The 18,150-nt window shown below is 56.1% G+C and overlaps 5 protein-coding genes across 5 annotated transcripts; 1 reads left to right on the top strand and 4 right to left on the bottom strand.

Moving 5' to 3' along the window:
* Positions 1-298: 298 nt before the first annotated feature.
* On the bottom strand, positions 299-2,347 carry CGCA056_v009865 (uncharacterized protein; the record flags this gene model as incomplete). Its single annotated transcript, XM_037325112.1, has 2 exons — positions 299-2,060; positions 2,232-2,347. 2 exons carry the CDS (start codon positions 2,345-2,347, stop codon positions 299-301), a joined length of 1,878 nt encoding a protein of 625 aa, XP_037177103.1.
* A 536-nt stretch (positions 2,348-2,883) lies between these two features.
* Positions 2,884-3,783, top strand: AFT3-1-0 (Enoyl-CoA hydratase AFT3-1; the record flags this gene model as incomplete). Its single annotated transcript, XM_037325111.1, has 1 exon — positions 2,884-3,783. One exon carries the CDS (start codon positions 2,884-2,886, stop codon positions 3,781-3,783), a length of 900 nt encoding a protein of 299 aa, XP_037177102.1.
* Positions 3,784-3,903: 120 nt separating this feature from the next.
* splA (Dual specificity protein kinase splA) lies at positions 3,904-5,154 on the bottom strand (the record flags this gene model as incomplete). Its single annotated transcript, XM_037325110.1, has 1 exon — positions 3,904-5,154. The coding sequence occupies one exon, from the start codon at positions 5,152-5,154 to the stop codon at positions 3,904-3,906; it is 1,251 nt and encodes a 416-aa protein (XP_037177105.1).
* Positions 5,155-6,975: 1,821 nt separating this feature from the next.
* On the bottom strand, positions 6,976-9,983 carry VCX1-0 (Vacuolar calcium ion transporter; the record flags this gene model as incomplete). The annotated part of the gene is made up of 6 exons (XM_037325109.1): positions 6,976-8,355; positions 8,403-8,480; positions 8,534-8,605; positions 8,658-8,765; positions 8,826-8,841; positions 9,301-9,983. The coding sequence occupies 6 exons, from the start codon at positions 9,981-9,983 to the stop codon at positions 6,976-6,978; spliced, it is 2,337 nt and encodes a 778-aa protein (XP_037177104.1).
* A 4,543-nt stretch (positions 9,984-14,526) lies between these two features.
* FRK1 (Fatty acyl-CoA synthetase and RNA processing-associated kinase 1) lies at positions 14,527-17,779 on the bottom strand (the record flags this gene model as incomplete). The annotated part of the gene is made up of 3 exons (XM_037325108.1): positions 14,527-16,452; positions 16,507-17,100; positions 17,156-17,779. The coding sequence occupies 3 exons, from the start codon at positions 17,777-17,779 to the stop codon at positions 14,527-14,529; spliced, it is 3,144 nt and encodes a 1,047-aa protein (XP_037176089.1).
* Positions 17,780-18,150: the final 371 nt, after the last annotated feature.

The raw sequence follows: 18,150 nt of genomic DNA, 5'->3' as shown, positions 1-18,150 counted from the left end.
ACCAAGCCCGAGGCGAACTTTGGCTTACTGCAACATTGGAGCAACATTGGAGAGGGGCGCCACCATGCACTCATCGGATGAGGGACTGGACTTTATGAAAAATAATTGGATTCCAGCCATGCATTAGCGTAGATATCTCGTGGCCCGATGCTGTGTCTCCCGTACCCTTCCGGCAGCTGCACCAGCATCGATAGTTCGCTCGTGTGAGCATCTTCTACCCTCATTCGGGTCATTATATCCTAACAGTCTATTATTTGGTTCATAATTCGTGTACCGCACTTTCCCCGCATGGAACACCTCAGCCAGTCTTCCATCCGGGGACGAGCTGCACGTTGAAGGTAGGCGTCGCACCCTGCAAATGCGCCAGGTATGCAGCCAGCTCCGGATCTTGGTCAATCTGTAAAGGCATCTCCCCGCCCTTGCCATCCTTCAGCACCCCCTCAACTCTCAGGCAAATGGCCCCGGGGAACTTGCTCGCCGCCACGTGCCGCAGCTCCTGCATCGAGTGCGAGCTCAGCGTCGCGATCCAGAGGTTCGCATTCACCACGAACGTCGACGACGGGTGCAGGCGCATGTAGATAGCCACGGTCGTGGGCAGCGGCGGGGCGGCATGGAAGACAGACTGCGCCGCCGTGAACTGCTGCGCGTACTGCTGGTCCACGAAGGCTGCCTGCGCGTTTGCGGCGAGGAGGAGGGAAGACCCGAGATGCGAGTCGAGCGCCATGTTCGGCTGGCCGAGGAGAGCATTGGAGAGGATGCGTGCCGCAGAGTGGCCGAGAGGGTCGGCGGCTTGGGCTTGCATCGACACGGGCATGAGCAGCTGTGCCTGGTTGTCTCCGGAACTGGGGACCAGGCCCATCGACGAGACTTGTCCTGCGTTTCCGTATTGGCTAACCAGGTCGGTGTTACCCTGTATGTCCTCCACCATGTCTGGCTGAGGCTGAGCCACCTCCGCATGCTGATTGTGCTGATTTCCAGACACCTTCGGCCGTCCCGTCTTGGTGGAGCCCCGTTTCTTTGGCTTGTCTTTTCTCGACATGTCGTCTCGCAGCCTTTTCATGACGTCTCGGGCGAGCACATCCAGCGCTCTCACCTTCTCAGCATGAGAGGGATCCGCGGGTCCAAGTGCGAGAATGCGCTGGATGAGATCCGATCCGTCCACCCACCTGTCTTTCAAGCTGTCCCACTGCGCAGGCCCGGCATCAGACTTGGAGCTGAGGCCACTCTCCTTCAGTATCTGCTCGAAAGCGGTGCGCACATCTCTCGCCTCCTCGGGATTGATGCCAAGTATGTTCTTGGCCTCCGCAAGAGTGATCCGTTTCTCCAGCGTCCTCGCACGCTTCGTAATGTCGGTGCAAATAACGTCGAGGGCCAGTTTCTTGGACTCGTGGTTGTCCCTGGACTGCCACATGGCGGCCTGAAGCTGGGGCATCTCCTGTATCAGCCGTTCCTTCACAGTCTCCCACCTGTCGGGCCCAGCAATGGTCTTCTTGACGATGTCTGACTCTTCGCAGAGCCGCGCGAACGTGGTCCGCAGCTGTCGGTAGACGTCGTTCGCCAGACCAAGTATGACTTTGGCCTCGTCGAGAGTGGTCTCGGACGGAAACCGGGGGGCAATAGGTGCATCCAGTGACGCACTCTCAAAGGCCTTCAACCGCCTCCTCTTCCTCCGGTTATTATCCTGATCCCACGCCGTGCCGACATCGTCAGGCATCGCTCCCAGAACCTCGTGGTCTGTCAAGGTGTCAGGTGTACCTCCACCGTTGTGTCCCCCGAAGCCATCTTGCAAGGGCGACGGCCTCAGCTCAGGGTCGGGCACGTCCTTCGCCCTCTCCCCATTCGCAGCCTTGAGTAGCCACCGATTTTTCGTCCTCACCCGGATGAGTTCCCTCTTCTTAATGTCGAATCCCTCCTCGTTCAACACCCTCAGCATCTCCGTCTGCGACAGATTCCTCTCCCACAACTCCTTGACCCGCGCGACCAGCCGATCATTCTTGTACGCGGGGTTCTGCTTCGAAGGAAAGTCCCATTTGCGGAATTGCGTCTGGAAAGCTCGTTTACTGCACGATACGTCATCAGCCCAGGTCCCCTAATTTCTACCCCAGATTTTGTCCCCCGTTTCCCGGCAAGCAGGTGAAGCTTGCTGGGTGGATCGGATGGTCCGGCCGGCGAGAGAGACCACCGAGGACGAAGGGGTACCCCAACCAGAGAATAGGGAGTCGGTTGCTTACCAGGGCGAAAAGTCATGGTGGATTTTGAGATATTCCATGATGTCCTCGAGGGACTTTTTCTCGTTGATATACAGCTGGAAACATAGCTTCTCGTGGGCATCCCAATCATAGACCATACTCTTTAGGATGGTGCATGTCTACGGCATGTCGAGAATGCGCCTTTGGTCGAGCACGGAGGCTCTCGATGCGCAAGTGGTTGGTTGAGTCAGCCGTACTGTGTCGTGGGTCTCCAGCACGGCTCTTGGCACTGTCTTTATCGCATCCTTATCGGAGCTCCCGGTGAGCTCGGTGAACATGTTACTGTGAACGCAGCTCCATGGACTTACATTACAGCCAAGGGTCATGGTATTGGAAGAGGAGGCTTCTTAAATGTGTTGTTACAATAATTTCCGACTTGAAAGTATCGATTATGCCCTGTATCTCGTATTGTCTATGTCGTTTTCTTGGGACTCCGAGAAAGTTCATAGTGACGTTTGACAGCTCCCGCAGCCATAACGGACCTCGGTTGTAAACGTCCCCTCCATCTCCAACTCATGCTCATCATCATAGCTTCATATACCATCCTCAACATCCCAGGTTTCAACAAGAAAAATCGCCTTGAATTTCATGATCACAGAATAGACAAATCCAAACAGAAAACACAACCAGCACCATGACCGCCCTTCCAGAAAGCTACACAACCCTCTCCCTCCCTCACCTCCTCCTCTCCCACCACCCCCCATCCTCCCCGACCGTGACCCCCGTGATAATCCTCACCCTCAACCGCCCCGCCGCCCGCAACGCCTTCACAGACCAAATGGCGCACTCCCTCGCCCGCGCCTACGCCCTCCTCTCCGCCGACCCGCGCGTCAAAGCCATCGTCCTCACCGGCGCCGACCCCTCCAACAAGACCTTCTGCGCCGGCATGGACCTCACCTCCCCCGTCCGCCTGCCCTCCAACCGCGACGCCCACCGCGACACCGGCGGCCTCGTCGCCCTCGCCATGCACAACTGCTCCAAGCCCATCATCGCCGCCCTCAACGGCTCCGCCGTCGGCGTCGGCATCACCATGGCCCTGCCCGCATCCGTCCGCGTCGTCTCCCGCGACGCCAAGATCGGCTTCGTCTTCGCCCGCCGCGGCTTCAACATGGAGGCCTGCTCCTCCTTCTACCTCCCGCGCCTCATCGGCGCCGGCCCCGCGCTGCACCTCGTCACCACCGGCGCCGTCTACCCCGCGATGGACCCGTTGCTGCGGAACCTGTTCAGCGAGATCGTCGCGCCGACGGAGGTGCTGCCGAGGGCGCTGGCGATCGCGGAGGACGTGGCGGCGAACACGAGCACGGTTGCGGTAAGGGTGATGCGGGACATGATACTGCGGACGCCGGCGTCGCCGGAGGAGGCGCATTTGTTGGAGAGCAAGATCTTCTTTGACCTGTTCGGCGGGAAGGATAGTAAGGAGGGCATGGATAGCTTCATGCAGAAGAGGCCGCCAAAGTTTGAGGCGACTATGGAGAAGGATGCGCCGAGCGCGTATCCGTGGTGGAAAGAGACGGATGTCAAGGCCAAGATATGAGCATTTTGTGAGAAGGGAGAAATTGTGTAAACTTAGAATCGGATTAGGATGAAGTGAAAACTGTTTGTATACTAATCAACGCTCTGCCTCACCCTGTGGATACAAAGAAACCATCTGTCCTCAAGGCCGATACTTCCACCGACTCGGGTCAAAGATGATCTCGTAAATATTCTTGTTGAAAGACCCGATTGCGCAGCTCAAGTCATGAAACCCCTCCAACCCTTCAACCGGCCCATCCTGTTCCGCGTCAATCTCCTCGTGCAGGTTCCACTGGCCCCTCAGCGCGCCGTCGCGGGTCAGGAACACGTCGACATTGACTCTGCCATCCTTGGCCGAGAAGGTCATGCCGACACCGATCCTCTCGCCAACCCGGAAGGGGTCAGTGAACGACTTGCCTCCCCAACGGTCGTTGATGTACTTGTGCCCATCGTCACCGTGGATCGCAAGACTGCCACGATGCCATCCCGGCAGTCTAAAATTGGGGTACGGCAGCGCCGTGAAGCCGATGGCGACGTCGACCTCCTTGTTGCCGCTCTGGCGGATCTGAACTTCGTAGTACGCCGTAAATGGGCGGCCGGTGGCCAGGGGCGAATGATTCTTCACGGAGTAGAGGGGCGGGTAGCCGATGATGGTGCCGTCTGGAGCGTTCTTTGGTGTCGAGGCTTCCCAGACACCCGGGGCGACTTGGTTGAGTGTCCCTTTGAAGCCGCTGGGTTGAAGCAATGAGATCCTGCTCGTGTGGAGGGCGGCGAGAGCCGCCTGGTCGAGGTCGATGGGCTGGATCAGAGGGTACTTGCGAACCCACTCCTCGCCGGCCTCGGCTTCCGCCTCGGTTGAGTTGTTGGCAGGCGACCGGTCCCAGCCGCTGAAGAAGGCTGGCGGTGGAGGGAACAGGGACGTGTCAGGGACTGCCTCCTCCCAATCGTGCTTCGGCTTGGATTGGGAGGGAGGAGGACCGGGGGGTGGCGCCGTGTAGTCCTGCTTTGAAGGCGGGGGCCCCGGCGGCGGTGCATATTCTCCCTGCTGGTGAGAGGGCGGCGGTCCAGCAGGCGGAGCATATTGTTGACTGGGCGGAGGGCCGGGCGGCGCGGCGTACGATTGAGCAGGTGGAGGTCCCGGCGGAGGTGCGAATTCATCCTGTGTCCGGCCCGGGGGTGGGCCACTTGGGGGAGCATACGTCTGACTCGGAGGCGGACCGCTCGGCGGCGCATATGTCTCGCCGCCAGAGCCCTGCCCGGCGGGTGCCGCGTACTGGTTGCCGCTCATCTTCACGTCCTGTTGCTGGCGGTGTTGCTGTTGCGCTGAAGATGGTCGTTGCGCGGGTCTCGGTGCAGGAGAGTCATCCTTGTCGGCCTTCCCGCCGAAACACATCGTTCCAGGGAAAAAGGGTGGCGAGGAAGGTGGAAAAGCTTTGGCCGGGATGGGTAGTGGAGGGAGGGGAGAAGAATTCAATGCGTGTGTTCGTCTGGTGTGTCGGATGCTTGCGGAAACCGCCAGAGTCGCTGGGCCGCCTTGACGTTGAAATAAAGCCCAAGCTTGAGCTTTCTGGGGTTAGGGATCTGAAACAAGGACTGCGATTGGGCGTGGACCGGATGCTGTGCGTTTTGCAGTAGTATCGCGGATGTCGCGCAGCTTTCGAGTTATGCACTTGTGTTTCTTCTTTTTCCTGCACTTTTGACGATGATGCGAGATGGAAATGGCGATGAATGATGCGGGATGGGCGGTTGAGATATGGGCAATGGAAGGTGAGATGTGGCTGTGTGGCTTGGCTACAGAGGTTCGCACCGGTGAATCCAATAAAACACACTGAAGCTATCCGGTTTAGGCAGCCGCTCCAGTTTTATTCCTGCAGGGCACCTGAATGATGAATCCGCCCGCCCGCAGGGCACTTTACACTGGTGCAGGCTGCGGCAGCAGCTCCCCGCAATGAAAGGGACAAAATGTCACCCAAAAGCGCGCCGCCTCCTTGCTGCAGTCCACTCGTTCGTTTGCGCAAAAAGGTCACATCAAACAGTTTTGTTTTCTCTCTTTCAAGATCCGATTGCAGCCCGGCTAAAACCAGAAAACGGTTCCAAACAATCACACCGGGTAAGGTAGGCAAACGGTGAACCACAACCCTTTCAGGCTAGGACAAAGAATGCTCAGCCACTGCTGATATTTGGCGGAGGCCGCCTGCCTTCCACGGCGCCGCCGGGCGCAAACTTCCAGTGGTCGGGTGGGGGGCGCGTCCTGTCGGGCGCTGCGGCTAAAACTTAAGCTTACCCGGTGGGCCACCAGATCTCGATGCATCGGTGTGATATCACCGGCCGACAATATCTCGAATAATTTGTCGTGATACTCACGCGAAAAAGCCTTGCACGGCAAAAGCAAAGTGACAAAACGAACGAAGCAAGGGAAAACATAGAGAAAGAGCAAAATACAAAAATGGGACTACTAGGTCCGCATCCTCAAGGCCCTTTTTTACTCGCGTGACGAGATTCGAACTTAGCGCCCCTCCTAGGTTACCAGAGAAACCCTTGGGAAGAATTTGTTTAAACGTGTGCTTTTACCAACTAGGTCACGCCGTTTTCGCTGAACTGGTGACAGATCCTGAGACGCAAGTAATGATATACCATTGGGAAAGCAGGAGGCGTGGTGGGTCCATTGGTGAAGGTGAAGTGATGACAGACAAGGCACGACGGTCGGTCATGATGCTTGGGGGAGACGCATATTAAATACCTGCTAAATGACAACACCACCTCACCGTTAGCGCCTTCGGCATGGCAGAGACCCACATGCTTAATCCAGTATTGTTTGAAAAGACGTTTGAATGTCTACTTCCAACATCATTCTCTGCTCATGTACTCGACGCGATCACGAAGCAACCAAATTGAAAACATTGATGAATAAAAGTGTTTGATAATCGGCGTGAGACGACCCGTCCTCGCCTCTCAAGTGAAAGACGGTCGAGTATCGCCTCTATTTACTGCCGTCTAAGAATGGCCTCAAATTGTTACAAATTTGGTCATGTGAAAAAAGAGATACCCCAATCCTAATCATCCCCTTGGTAAAAAGTAGCCATCGACATCAAGCGACGTCAAACGGCTAGAAAGAAAGAAAGAAAAAAAGAGTCATAAAGCATCATGAAAGTCATAAGCTGCCCTCACCAACAACTCAGCCTCGTTGACACGTATCCTACAACGTCTCGCACACTTAAGCACCCAGAGCGTTGACCTCGTCGGAGTTGGGGTAGAAGAACGCCACCAGAGCGATGATGACGTATGTCGCACACAAGAGGGCACCCTCGAGGTAGTTACTCCTACCGTCGAGGACGAGGAAGTTGACGATGAAGGCCGAGACGAAGAGACAGACCGTCTCGAAGAGGGTGAAGTACAGCGACATGTCCCTGCCAAGAGCCCAGCCGATGATGACGACGATGGGGGTGATGAACAGGGCGATCTGTATGGACGAACCGACGGCGACACCGATGGCCAAATCCATTTTGTTCTTCATAGCAACCGTAATGGCAGTGACATGCTCTGCGGCGTTACCGACGATAGGGAGAATGATGAGACCGATGAAAACCTCGCCCAAGGGACTTGACTCCACGACATCGTTGATGGAGTCGACCAGGAACTCGGCACAGACTGCGACGAGACCAGTAGAGAACAGGAGGAGGAGGATGGCGGCAGTGCGGGACAAGTGGTCATTGGGCATAACCTTCTCCTCCGTGCCGTCGCTGCTGTGAATAACATTCCTGGGGATTTGAGCGGGGAACAAGGCGCCAGGGGGTCTGACGCCAGGGTTTGCGCCATATTGGTTCAGTCGGTCAGGCAGGGAGTTGGTGCGGCGGATACCGAAACGGACGCGGGGGACGGGGCCACCAGTAACAGGACCAACGACCGGAGAACCGGGACCCTGAGTGAAGACAGCAGGGGTAAAGTTCTTGATGGACAGGCCGCGAAGGGCGGGCAGGGGTCTGCGATCGTTCTCGGCCTGGAAAGGCTGAGAAGGTCCCTCAATGGGCGCCGCATCCTGCTGCGCGAAGTCGACGCGACGAGGTTCGCCATTCTGGAATGAAGCCGCCTCAGGACCGTTTCTGACAGGCTCATCAACATCGACAAGGGTGTTCTTTGACCTCTTCTTGGACTTCTTGTGCTTGTGGTGACGTCTGCGGTGCTTGCGATGCTTGCGAGGCTTCTCATCCTCAAGGGCATCCTCACTGCCAACGCTTGAACCGAAACGGGGAAGACGAGGGCGACTGGGAGAGCCCTTAGTGCTGTGGGTGCCAACGGAGGTGCTGCGAGTGCGAGGGCGGCCCTCAATGTCGACGGAGGCCACGCTGGACTTGCGTCTTCTGCCGCCACGCAAGACCTTCTTCATCCGCTGGCGGACGGTGCCGGCGGAACTGTCCGAGCTGTCCGAGTCGGTGTCGGAGTCTGAATCGCTTTCAGAGCTGGAAGTATCCAACCATCCGACGGCAGGACCAGGTGCAGCCTCAGCATCGACAATATGCTGAGGAGTAGACTCATACATGTAGGCATGAGACTTGAGCTGGAACAAGAGGTAGACAATGTACACCAAAAGGAGGATCTGTTCTGGTTAGCAGCGTTCATCGTCAGTTGCGTATGGCTACGTACGACACTGGTACCACGGCTGATCTTCAGCGTCTGATCGTCAGCAGTCTTGAGATTCGTGAAAGAAGCGTGGAAGGCAGTCTAAGCGCGATTTGTCAGCGATCATGTCGATGTGAGAATCAGGAAGTACGCACGGGCAGGACCAGACTGATGACACTCAGACTGAGCAGACAAGCACTCATCTGGGTGACGGTGCTGTTGTAAATCTGCCAAGAGTTTAGTGTTCCTTCGTCAATTTAGCAGAGTCGGCGATAATACCTGCTCTCGGAAGCGCAAGCCACCAAGGAAAAAACACATGCCCAAAATGAGCAGCAGATTGGCCAAAATGGAGCCAAGGAGCGACGCCTGGACGATACGGATTTCATTCTGTCATGGTGTTAGTGGACAATTTCCAACTTTGCGATTGGTGGGGGAAAGCATGCTTACCTTGGCAAGTGCGATACTGCAGCGTCACAAAAGATTCTCATGTCAGTAACACTGCAATACAAATTCAAAATGAAGGCAACGTGTGTGCATAGACGAATGGACGAAGGCGGGGAGAAAAAGCTGCATGGTTTGGGACTCGATTGATGTGGTAGTGTCTTTTTGCATCGACTTCTCTTGTCTTTCTTGTCTTGATCGCCTGCATTGGTGTAGTAGAGACATACATGCTAGAAGAATTAAGCATTAGCCAAGGTTCTGCCAAGAGATGCGAGATGCGCGGATTTGAGGGGCGAGTAAGGGCCAAGATCCGGGGTGCGACATGGCCAAGACAAGAGCCAAGCCAAGCCAAAACATGTCGGATCTCATGGTCCCCTCGCCTCTCACCATCCTCCCGAAACACCAGCTGGCGGCGACGGGTGGAACCACACCGAGCGGTACAGTTTGGATGGTCCAACAAGAACGATTGCAGGGGACTTACAAAATAATCAACTCCACGGCGTTACCAAAGGTCACGTTCAGGAGGGCGCCGACGGTGTCACCGAGCTTGCTGGCCACGGATTCGGTGGCGTGGCTGAGTAGGCCGGCGAGGGGGACGATGGCGATGGCGTTCATGGCGAAAACGACGCCAGGGTTCACGTGCAATCCCTTGACAATGATGCCAACGGGCACGAAGACGAGGAGCAGGTTGACCCAGCTGTGGAACATAATCATCTTGCTCGTCTCGTAAAAGCGAGTAGCGACATTGGGCTTCTCGGTCTGGGCCGGGGCGGCTGTCTGCTGCTGCTGAGGGTGGGTGTTATTGTTGTTGTTATTGCTGTTGTCCTGAGGACCAACCCCGTTTCCTACGAGAGACCCCTTCCCCTCAACCTGCGTAGATGTGAGGCCATTCTCGCGGGCAGCAGACTTTTCGTAGTCGGGGAGGTAGTTCTTGCTCGCGGAGGAGCTTGTGATGTTGGACGAAGTGATGATGTCGTCGGCACGGCCATTGTTGCTGCTGGAGCTGGAGGTCGTAGTGTTTGAGAGGGGGAAAGGTTCGATGGCGTCTATGGGAGCGGCCGGATTGCCTTTGGATCGCTTGGAGGAGGAGCGGTGGACGCCATGCGCGGTTGCTTCTGCTGCACGACTGTCTATATTGGGCGGTTCTGTAGAGGCTTTCTTCATCGAAATTGATGACCGGACACTCGTGTCTCGGCGGAGCTGCTACTTTTGAGATAAGGGCACAAGAAAGTGTTATATTGTTGTTGTTTATGTTTGATGGGTGAAGAAGGGACGCAACCAAGATGAAGACAAGCTTCGAGAGGGGGGAGGAAGGGCAAGTAAGGGAGAGAAGAAAGACCAAGGCGAGACTGCGGTCGGACGCGCGAGACGAGGGATGCTTTAAAGAACTCGGATGCGATGGGCATGAGGCAGAGGCAACGTCCCAGCCGGGGGACCTTAGCTCGCTGCACTGCACTGGACCGCACCGCTCCCTTCCCTCTCGCAGCGCAGCGCAGTCTCGCTCACGTTGGGACGGAAGGCCGATGGATGGTGGGAACGCGGAAGTGTACCGGCCGCCAGAGCTACCGTGGAGGTAAAATCAAGGTCCCTAATCACGACAGGGGTGGCCCCCCGCCGAACATGGGGCAGCTCTCGCTGCAGGGAGCCCCTGTCGCTATCTGGCATGCCTGAAGCCAATCGCTAACGTCGAAACGTTCTAGTGGATGAACCGCCGCCGAAGTCCAGCGCCAGATACAGTAAGAGAGCGCTGGTCACCTGCCTCAGGCACTACCGTGGCGCGTCCACAATTTCTCCGTCTTTGATTGTTTTTCCTTCGTGAGTCTCTGTTTCCTCTACCATTACCGCTGTTTCTATTTCCATACGCAGTATGAAGACTCCAGTTGGCCGTGACCCTGATTAGCAACGCTGCATCAGATAACCGGAGCTCTCCTGATGACATGTTTGGACTCTGGAGGGAAGTGGAGAGTTGATCCCGCGGTGTAAGGTCCCTGACGGATGGCTAAGGTACACTACACAGTACTGTGCAAGGGATGTCATAGGCACTGCAATCTGGAACCTGTGCCGTGGACCACAGGGCGTTGCGGTCGCACCAAGCTTTCGCCATGGAACGGTACGTACACGTGGGTGGAGGAAGCAGGACTGGGCGAGAGCCGGTAGGAAGGCGACGACGACCACGACCACGACCACGACGACGCCATACCGAGTACAGCAGCGGCAACAATGCATCATCGGCCTGCCTGCATGTACATGCTGTCACAGTCCCCACGCCTATCAACTTCCACCATGGCGAATCCAGACAGATCCAGGTCCCGTCCGGCTCATCCATTGGCAATGATATCACATCCCATCATCAAACCAACCCGCTGCAAGGGGAGATACACATCATTGCCTGTACATCACATACAGCATCCATAGCATCCGTATCGACGATTGACGGACTGCGGGCTAAGGAGGAGGCCTCTTGGCAACCGAACTCGATTGCTTGCTGTTCGCCTCAACGTCTTTCGCCATCGAGGGTCATCTCAGCCTCCTTCTCAACAAAGGGCCGCCGTCGACCGAGTCTCACAGTGGATACGCACTAATAAGCAACCATCAGATAATGACTGTGACAACGGACAGCAACGGCCTTTCGCGCAACGGAAAGTGGGATACCCTCCAATGCTCCCAAGTGCCACCCATCCCTGACCCTACCTCCCCTCCCCTCCCCTCCTCTCCTCTCACTGTGAGTGCTAGGTGTGTCCTCCCTCGCTCCGCCCGCTCCGCCCGGACTGTGCAGCTGAGCCTCACAGTCGTAGTCTAATTCGCACTAACCCTCGTCTCGCACCGTCCCAACATCGCCAAAGACCGACTGTCCGCTCTAGTAAAGAGGAAGGGAAGGAGCAAAAGAAGGGACACACACTCACACACTCACACTAGACCGTGGCCCAGTGTAGTAATCAAGGCGCCGGCCGCGAATTTAACCTACGCCACACTGACACCCACCGTCCAAACAAACAGAAACCACAGCTTCGCGTCCGAGCCCTCTGCGACCGGCCGACGATGCCTTCTTTCTCCCACCGGACGGAAGCCAAGCCGTGGGCGGCACGAGCTTAAATCATGTTCACTTCAAACGATCCAAACAAAACACCACCCGTTGGAAACATACTGAAGCAGGAAACCTGCAAAGAACACACACTCTCTTTCACGCCCTAAATGTGAAAATGAGAGAGAGAGAGAGCACAGGAACCAAACACTGTTGTCCACCTTTGTTCAAGAAACAAGCACTTAGACCACCACCGCAACTCTCGCGCGGCCTTTTCTCCGACTCAAGTCGCAACGTGCGCCAAGAACAGCGAGTCCAGATGATGGACGCTTTCTCCCCTTCTCTCTCTCTCTCTCTCTCTCTCTCTCTCTTTCTTCCTCCATCTTTCTCTTCGCAACGCAGCAGAGCAAGAGGAGAATCTCGAAACATGGCCCGAAAGACACGGACGGTCGGTCCATTTCCCCTCATCTGTCTTGTTTCTAGTTTCGCGGGATGCTTTGTCGGTAGAAAGACACTATGGTACTCTCATGATCCAACCGTCCATCCATTCACTATGCCTCCTCTTGCTGCTTGTTCTTCTTACTGCTCCTCATGACAGGCAGCACAAAAGCCAGTGTAGAGCCAGTAACCGTAAAATCCACAAAATGTAGCAACACAGGTCACACGCATTTCGCATTCCCCCCTCCCGCCCAGTAATGCACAAATGCCTTATCAGACAGACTACACCTCGAGGATGACCCTCGCACCTGGCCCGGCTGTCAAAACCTCCCTTGTGTGATTGTCAACAACACGTGTACCCTGTGCAGCGGCATCTCTACGCGAGGAAGATCCATCCGGCCCGGCTATTTGCACCTCATACGCAAAAACTACAAGTTGTAGACAACCAAACATGCAGAGTGAGAGAGTCATGACTATTCCCACCAGTAACCTGCGGAGGACAACCCAAAAAGGCTTCCCAAACAATGGAACAGACATGGAAGACATAGAGGCCCTTGCTCATGCTGTTTCTCTCTCTCACCGCATCTGCAAAGACTGCCTCCCCGGTGCACGGAACCACTCTTTTTTTCCCCTTCACCTCGTACCTTACCTCGAATTTTCCGACCTTCGACGAACCGCTCCCCTTGCCTCGCCTCGCCTCGCCTTACTTTTCTGCTTTGCTTGGCCGAGCCCATCTTTCAGAAACAGTTACACGTCTCTGCAACTTAATTCCCATCCCCCCACCGCCGGCCGGTCTGGCCCTCATCCGTCCCCATCTGCAGTAACAAGCCCACAACCTAATTCATGTGCTGGGCGAAACATTGGAGAAGAGAGATAGACAGCGAGAGAGAGAGAGGGCACTTGCACGACCTGCATCCCAAAGAAACATGGGAAACAGAAAACCCAAAAAAAGAGGATCAACAGTGCATTCGTGCATGTTTCCAACGGCCGCAAAGAACGCGTCATCCGCGCGATCTGACGACAGCTCTCTCTCTCACACTCCCTTCCCTTCACCAGTCACACCGGTCACACTCCCAGATAATCAGGGGAATTAAACTAATGAAGTCAAGCTTCAATCACACACGAACGGAGCCGCTTCCACTCACGCACATCCAATGAGAGCCCTGCCAAAGGAATACCAAGCCGGAGCCCACGTGCCGGAAGTGACGTCAAATTCTCGGAGTCCATTCCCTGCTGCGCCACGTATCCGTCGCCCCTAAGCCACAATGACGGGTGGCACAGGGGTGTTAGTGTTGAGCCACCCACCCGTGCCACCGCAATGGCGAGCCCCGAGATGAGAGAGAAGAAAAAGCAGGAAAAAACATCCGGACTTCCTCTCCAGAAGGGGACGCCGGTGGAACATGCGCAGTCTTGGCTTCTGCCAAGACATCATGGCCACCGCCAAGCCATCTAGCGGGTCATCCCGTCATCAGTTGATCAGTAGCAGCTTGCTAGATGCGATGAGCACCTTCCAGATGATTGAGCTGCGTGATTGCTTCTCGTAATGGGATCGCGGTATGACTTCACTTGGTCGCAAAGCAGTGCCTGGCTAGGTTCGCCATTCAATATAGCTCTCAATACGCTTCAACCCTACACGGAACAACTACACGAGGCTGGGCCGTCTTCTACCTCGCTACACAATACGCTTGACAACTCGACCACCGCAACTCTGGCTCTCTTCTTCAGTGTTCCCGTACGCCTTTGCCGCCGTCAGCGAGCAATCGAGGATAGTCGCTGTGATGCCATCGAATTAAGAGGAAAACGACGAGTTGAACCAACGACTGCAAATGATCCCTTGCTGAGGAAGAAAAACCACCAATCCGTCTGTACCGAAAAAAGACCTTTCCCAGACCCCTTCGTCAATCGACGCAAGAAATAACAAACTTCCCTATTACGAAGTGAGGAACCACGAACGAAAACTCCTTCCACCTTTCTATGCCGTTTCGCCTGCAATGCAGTAGGCGATCAAGACAACATGGACATCTGACAATGAGACCAAGAGACCAACCACATTCTCTTTCTTGGCTTGGTATTCACACATTAAAAACCTCGAAATTGTAGAATAGAGGGGTGAGTGGTGTTGCATCCCCCTTCTCAACGCTCCACACGTCGTGCCGGGGATAAGCTCATCTGAGACGAACGAGCACCGCAAAGAGGCCGTGAGCTTGAATCCACTGATGGCGTGCAATCAAGGGCATCAAGAGTCCTCTATCTCTCTTCGCCGCCTCTCGCCTTGCCCCGCCTCCGGAAGAAATCCATAACTCTCTTGGCTGCTCCGCTGCTGCCTTGGTGGCCGTGGTACTGGTCCTGGTTGTAGGCGTCCGTGAATCTCTTATTCTTCTGTAGCACGCCCGACCGACCGTTGCCTCGACCTCCGTCATAGCCTTCAGAGCTGAAGCCACCAGTTGGCTGCGGGATTCCTGATCGTCTTCGTGATTGAGGATTCTCGAAGGATGATTCGGATCCAGTGTTCAATGTGGCGCCATGTTGCATATGGCCGGGCACCGCACTTGGTTGACCAATCGGGCCCACGTATTGATCCTGGCCCTGCTGCTCCTGCCAGCCTTGACGTTGGAGTTGCGGCGCTGAATTGGACCCAGGTTGGCGGTAGCCTTGATCGTATCCTCCATCGTAACCACGAGATTGGCCCCGCTGATCCACGTACCTGCCGTGCTCGTCGACCTCAGGGGGGTCTTGGATAGGCAGGTCGGGCTGAGACTGAGGCTCGGACGGTGGTGGGTGGTGGTCATAATCCCTGCCAAGCCCGATGGCCTTCAATGAGAATGACTGAGGAATGAGTGAAAACCGCCTGTTTGGCTTCTCGCGAGAAGTTTGCGAATCTGCGATGCTACCGCTCCGCTTCTTGCCAAGACCCAGTGAGAAGGACCGCCGGGACGCCCTTGAGTCGATCGAAGGACGGGGTTGACCCTCGAGCGGCATGTTGTTAGGCATGCTGACTGGAGGATACTTCCGGTTTGCGCTCTGCGAATCGGGCCGTTTGCTGCGGTTCTTACCACCGAAAATGGACCCGTTTCGACCCAGCAACTTCGATCCAAGGTCACCAATAGTGTTGGATCGCTTGTGGCCGTGGCTTCTGCCGTCACTCGATTGAGACGGTGTCTGGCTCTGCGGGGGTTGCTGCTGTTCGGGGAAACCGGCGACTTTGGCGAATTTGGCGGGGACGGCGACACTGGGTCGTCCCATGGCTTGCGGGTCCTGGGAGTTCGGTTGTTGAATCCTTCCTTGAGCATTAGTACCTGCGACGGCCGGGGGAATAGGTTGGCCGTACGATCCTCGAGCACCGGCTCCCAGTCCCATGGAGCCTGATGCCATTGAGCCTCCTGTCTGAGGTCTCGCGGTGGGTGGTGGGTTTGAGACTGATGATACGAACGCATTGTCGGAGGTTGCACGAGTATCGCGGGTTGGCCTTGTCGGCGGCGCCGCAGCCGTGTTCCGGTGAGCACTCGGCGGTCTCGTGCCTTGTCTGCTGGACCTGTACGAGTCTCTTGATACGGGAGGGTCTCTCGGCAGTGGCTTCTCTGCAGCAACCGGCTCCTCGGCCACTTCGACGGGGCCCTGACTGTTTGAACGCGCCCGCGATTTACTTCCGGTCGCGTACTCTCCTCTTTGCGTCTGCGTCGTCGGCGCAACATACTCAACCTGTACAGTACGGCGCTTGTTGTCCCTTTGTTGCTTGGCAATAGCGGCTGCCTCCGCGTCGGCGTCGATCTTGGCATGCTTGCTGGCGAGACCTCCCACAGATGTGGGCGTGTTGGCCTTCGTCTTGGACGATTCGCGCACCGAAGCGCTGCGAGCAAGACCGGATGCCTCCTGCTCCTCGGAGGGCACTGTTGTGTTTTGAATCTGAGTAGGCGTCGTGGTACTACTCGTAATGAACTCCACGACGTGGGCATACTCGCTCAGCCAACTGTGCCGGGCAACCTCGAAGAGATCGGCACGTTTCCTGGGGTTGGGGACAAGGATTCGGCGGAGGAGGTCGCGCGCATGGGGGGTAACGTATTCGGGGAATGTGAGAGGAGTGTTGACAATGTACTTGTACAGGAGGTTGATGTTGTCGCCCTCGGGGTTCGCCGGATCATCATCGAAGGGAAGATAGCCTGCCAACATCGCGTACTAAGTTCTTGTCAGCTTCAATCATGTCTGTATCACCAGAGTAGCTGTACTCACCAAGATAACACCGCAACTCCACACGTCAACCTTTCGACCGGTGTAAAGCGAGTCACTAACAACGAGCTCGGGTGCAGCGTAGCAAGGACTGCCGCAACTCGTCTGCATCAGATCACCCTTCCTTGTGCCGTTGGTCTTGACCCTATCAAGCCCCAACTTTTTGACGAATTCACGATCACCAAGGTTCAGTTCCTCCTCTTCGGAAAGCTCTTCTTCGGCGTCGAAGGTGTTTGCGAAGCCGAAGTCGGTAATGATAATGTTGCGGTTACGGTCCAAAAGTAGGTTTTCCAACTTGAGATCTCGATGAACAATACCCTTCTTGTGCAAGTAGCCCACGCCAGACACGAGCTGGGCGAACAATCTGCGTGCCGCATTGTCCTTCAGATAGCGGTGATTGAGGATGTAGTCGAAGAGCTCACCGCCAGATGCGTACTCGAGAATGATACCAATGTGTCTCTCTGTCTCCACCATTTCGTGCAGCCGAACGATGTTGGGGTGAGAGATGCCTCTCAGAATGGCAATTTCGCGGTAGATCTTGGCCAATCTGGAGGGGTTGTTGCCAACGCTGTCTCGCTTGATCAACTTGATAGCGACCTAGACCCGTAAAATTAGCTTGCGGCGGGTATCACCATCGGATCAATAAACTCACTTGAACACCACCGTCCTGCTTCCATCCGAGCTTGACCTTTCCGAACTCGCCCTCGCCAATGGTGTTTCCGAGAATGTAGTCGCCAAACCTGACAACTTTATCGCGCTTTCCAGAGTGGTCGTGTCGACTTCTGCCTCCTCGCCTACCATCGTCATGTTCGGACATGCCAATCGGGGGTGGCACGGCGTCGTCGTGGGAGGAGCCGACGCGCTGAGGCTGAGCTTCCGCCAACCGCTCCTTCTCGCGGGCGACGTCTACTTCGGGTTGAGAAACAACCATTCTGTTCAGGACATCGCTTCCCTCGCGGATGGGCTGCTTGGGAGATGCGGTCGACTGCGGGGCCGCATGGGATCGTACAGGGATTACCGTCGGCTGGCTTCCCGGACGACCGCTGGAGCGGTGAGGGGAGTCTGGAGCCATTTGCTGGTGTGATCTTCTGCTGCGAGAGGCAGCAGCGTCGTCTGAATAAGAGTAGTCGGCATTGCCGTTGGTGCCGTCAGGTTGGGCACGTCGTGGGGAAGAGGTAGCCTTATCGGCTGCGTGATCGCGTCTTTTCGAGGAGGCGCTGTTGGAGGTGCCCGTGTAGTTCGTCGAAGACGTTCGAGGGGGGGCGACGGGCGGCATGTTTTTTCGTCGCTCGGAAGATGAAGACTGGTAGTCTGGGGAGGAAGGCGCGACGGCGACGGGACTGGCGGGACCAGCTCGGGACGTCATGGGCGAGACTGGATCCGGACTGTTTACAGACGCGCCGGTTCCGCTCGGTCGTCTCGAGGGGCGGTGTGAAGATGCAGGAGAGGAAGTCGTGTTCTTCAGATTCGCATTGTACGCCTCGCGGGTTGGAGAGGAATGATTCGACGTGTAGGGGCGGCTATTCGGTGAGGCTGCGACTAGAGGCGGTGATGCCAAAGCTGGTGTTTGATGGGCAGGCTGCAGGGTGGCCGAGGACATGCTTCTGTGACGCTGAAAACGCAGGCGCGGAGGAAAATAGAGTTCGA

The sequence above is a fragment of the Colletotrichum aenigma genome (genome assembly GCF_013390185.1).
Source record: "Colletotrichum aenigma strain Cg56 chromosome Unknown KSG_Cg56_contig06, whole genome shotgun sequence".
Taxonomy (NCBI): Eukaryota; Fungi; Ascomycota; class Sordariomycetes; order Glomerellales; family Glomerellaceae; genus Colletotrichum; species Colletotrichum aenigma.
Note: the sequence above shows the minus strand (reverse complement) of the source record. Positions and strands in the feature narration are given on the sequence as shown.